Below are 1,325 nucleotides of genomic sequence, written 5' to 3' on the forward strand. Positions count from 1 at the left end.
TTAACTATTAAATAATATAAAATGGCTGAAGAAGAAGTATGTAATCATTAACAATTGATTAATCTAATTCAACAAACTGAATTGTTATGGATGGGTATCTTAAGATGAGTTGAATGAAATAATTTTTTTTTGGGGAGAAGTTCACCAAGGGGTAAAACACTTAAAGTGAGAGAATGATTAAATCAAACAAGAGATGAAGAGGATCGAAATCCCTGACAAGGATTTTTTTGATAAACAACATACTCATGATGATTGATGATATATATAATATAGTCAATGATTATGCCATTTTTTGGGAACCCCAATGGTGGTTGTCTATATCAATTTTGACAACATTTTTTTGGTTGCTTTTGGACATCAAAAAAAAAGTTGGATAAAATTTTTTTTGTTTGTTGAGAATGAAAAAAAGAGGCAACCAAGATGGAGATCAGACAACACTAAAAATCAAAGTCAATATTCAACCATACTATTCAGTTTTATTGTTGTTATTAATTGTGATTCAATGAATACTAACTAAATTGTTTTAAATTAGCACACCTTTGAAACCGCCGATGCCGGTGCTGCTTTGACCTTCCCAATGCAATGTTCTGCTTTGAGAAAGAACGGTCACGTTGTCATTAAAAACAGACCATGTAAAATTGTCGATATGTCCACTTCTAAAACCGGTAAGCACGGTCACGCTAAAGTCCATTTAGTTGCTATTGATATCTTCACTGGTAAGAAATTGGAAGATTTGTCTCCATCTACCCACAACATGGAAGTTCCAAACGTTTCCAGACAAGAATACCAATTGTTGGATATCGATGATGGTTTCTTATCTTTGATGACCAACGATGGTGACACCAAAGATGATGTTAAAGTTCCAGAAGGTGAATTGGGTGACAAATTACAAGAAGAATTTGACGAAGGTAAAGATTTGATTGTTACCATCATCTCTGCTATGGGTGAAGAAGCTGCTATTTCTTACAAAGAAGCTCCAAAAGGTGCTTAAACAGTGTGAATGAGAAATACTGAAATTTTAAGAAAAATCCATAAAAATATTCCACAACTATACTTCTTTAACTACTTCACGATGAATGAAAATTATTTTTCTTTTTTTTTTTCGATTTAAGTACATGTAATATAATTATGTTTTTTTAAATTATAAAGAAGAAAATATAAATGCTTGTTTTGAAAGAATTGAATTGAAATGAAAAAGAGAAGATATGATAATTAATGAATTTGAGTAGTTGAAGCAATCAACCAAACACACACACAACATATCACGTATATATATAAATAAAATCTAACGAATAACTTTTTATTCAAATATTCATAAATATATA

General features: G+C 30.3%; 1 protein-coding gene across 1 annotated transcript; it reads left to right on the forward strand. All coding sequences in view use genetic code 12, as the record gives it.

Moving 5' to 3' along the window:
* Positions 1-577: 577 nt before the first annotated feature.
* Positions 578-991, forward strand: CTRG_06245 (eukaryotic translation initiation factor 5A; the record flags this gene model as incomplete). Its single annotated transcript, XM_002546721.1, has 1 exon — positions 578-991. One exon carries the CDS (start codon positions 578-580, stop codon positions 989-991), a length of 414 nt encoding a protein of 137 aa, XP_002546767.1.
* Between the last annotated feature and the right edge of the window lie 334 nt (positions 992-1,325).

Source organism: Candida tropicalis (assembly GCF_000006335.3).
Source record: "Candida tropicalis MYA-3404 genomic scaffold supercont3.17, whole genome shotgun sequence".
Lineage (NCBI taxonomy): Eukaryota > Fungi > Ascomycota > Pichiomycetes > Serinales > Debaryomycetaceae > Candida > Candida tropicalis.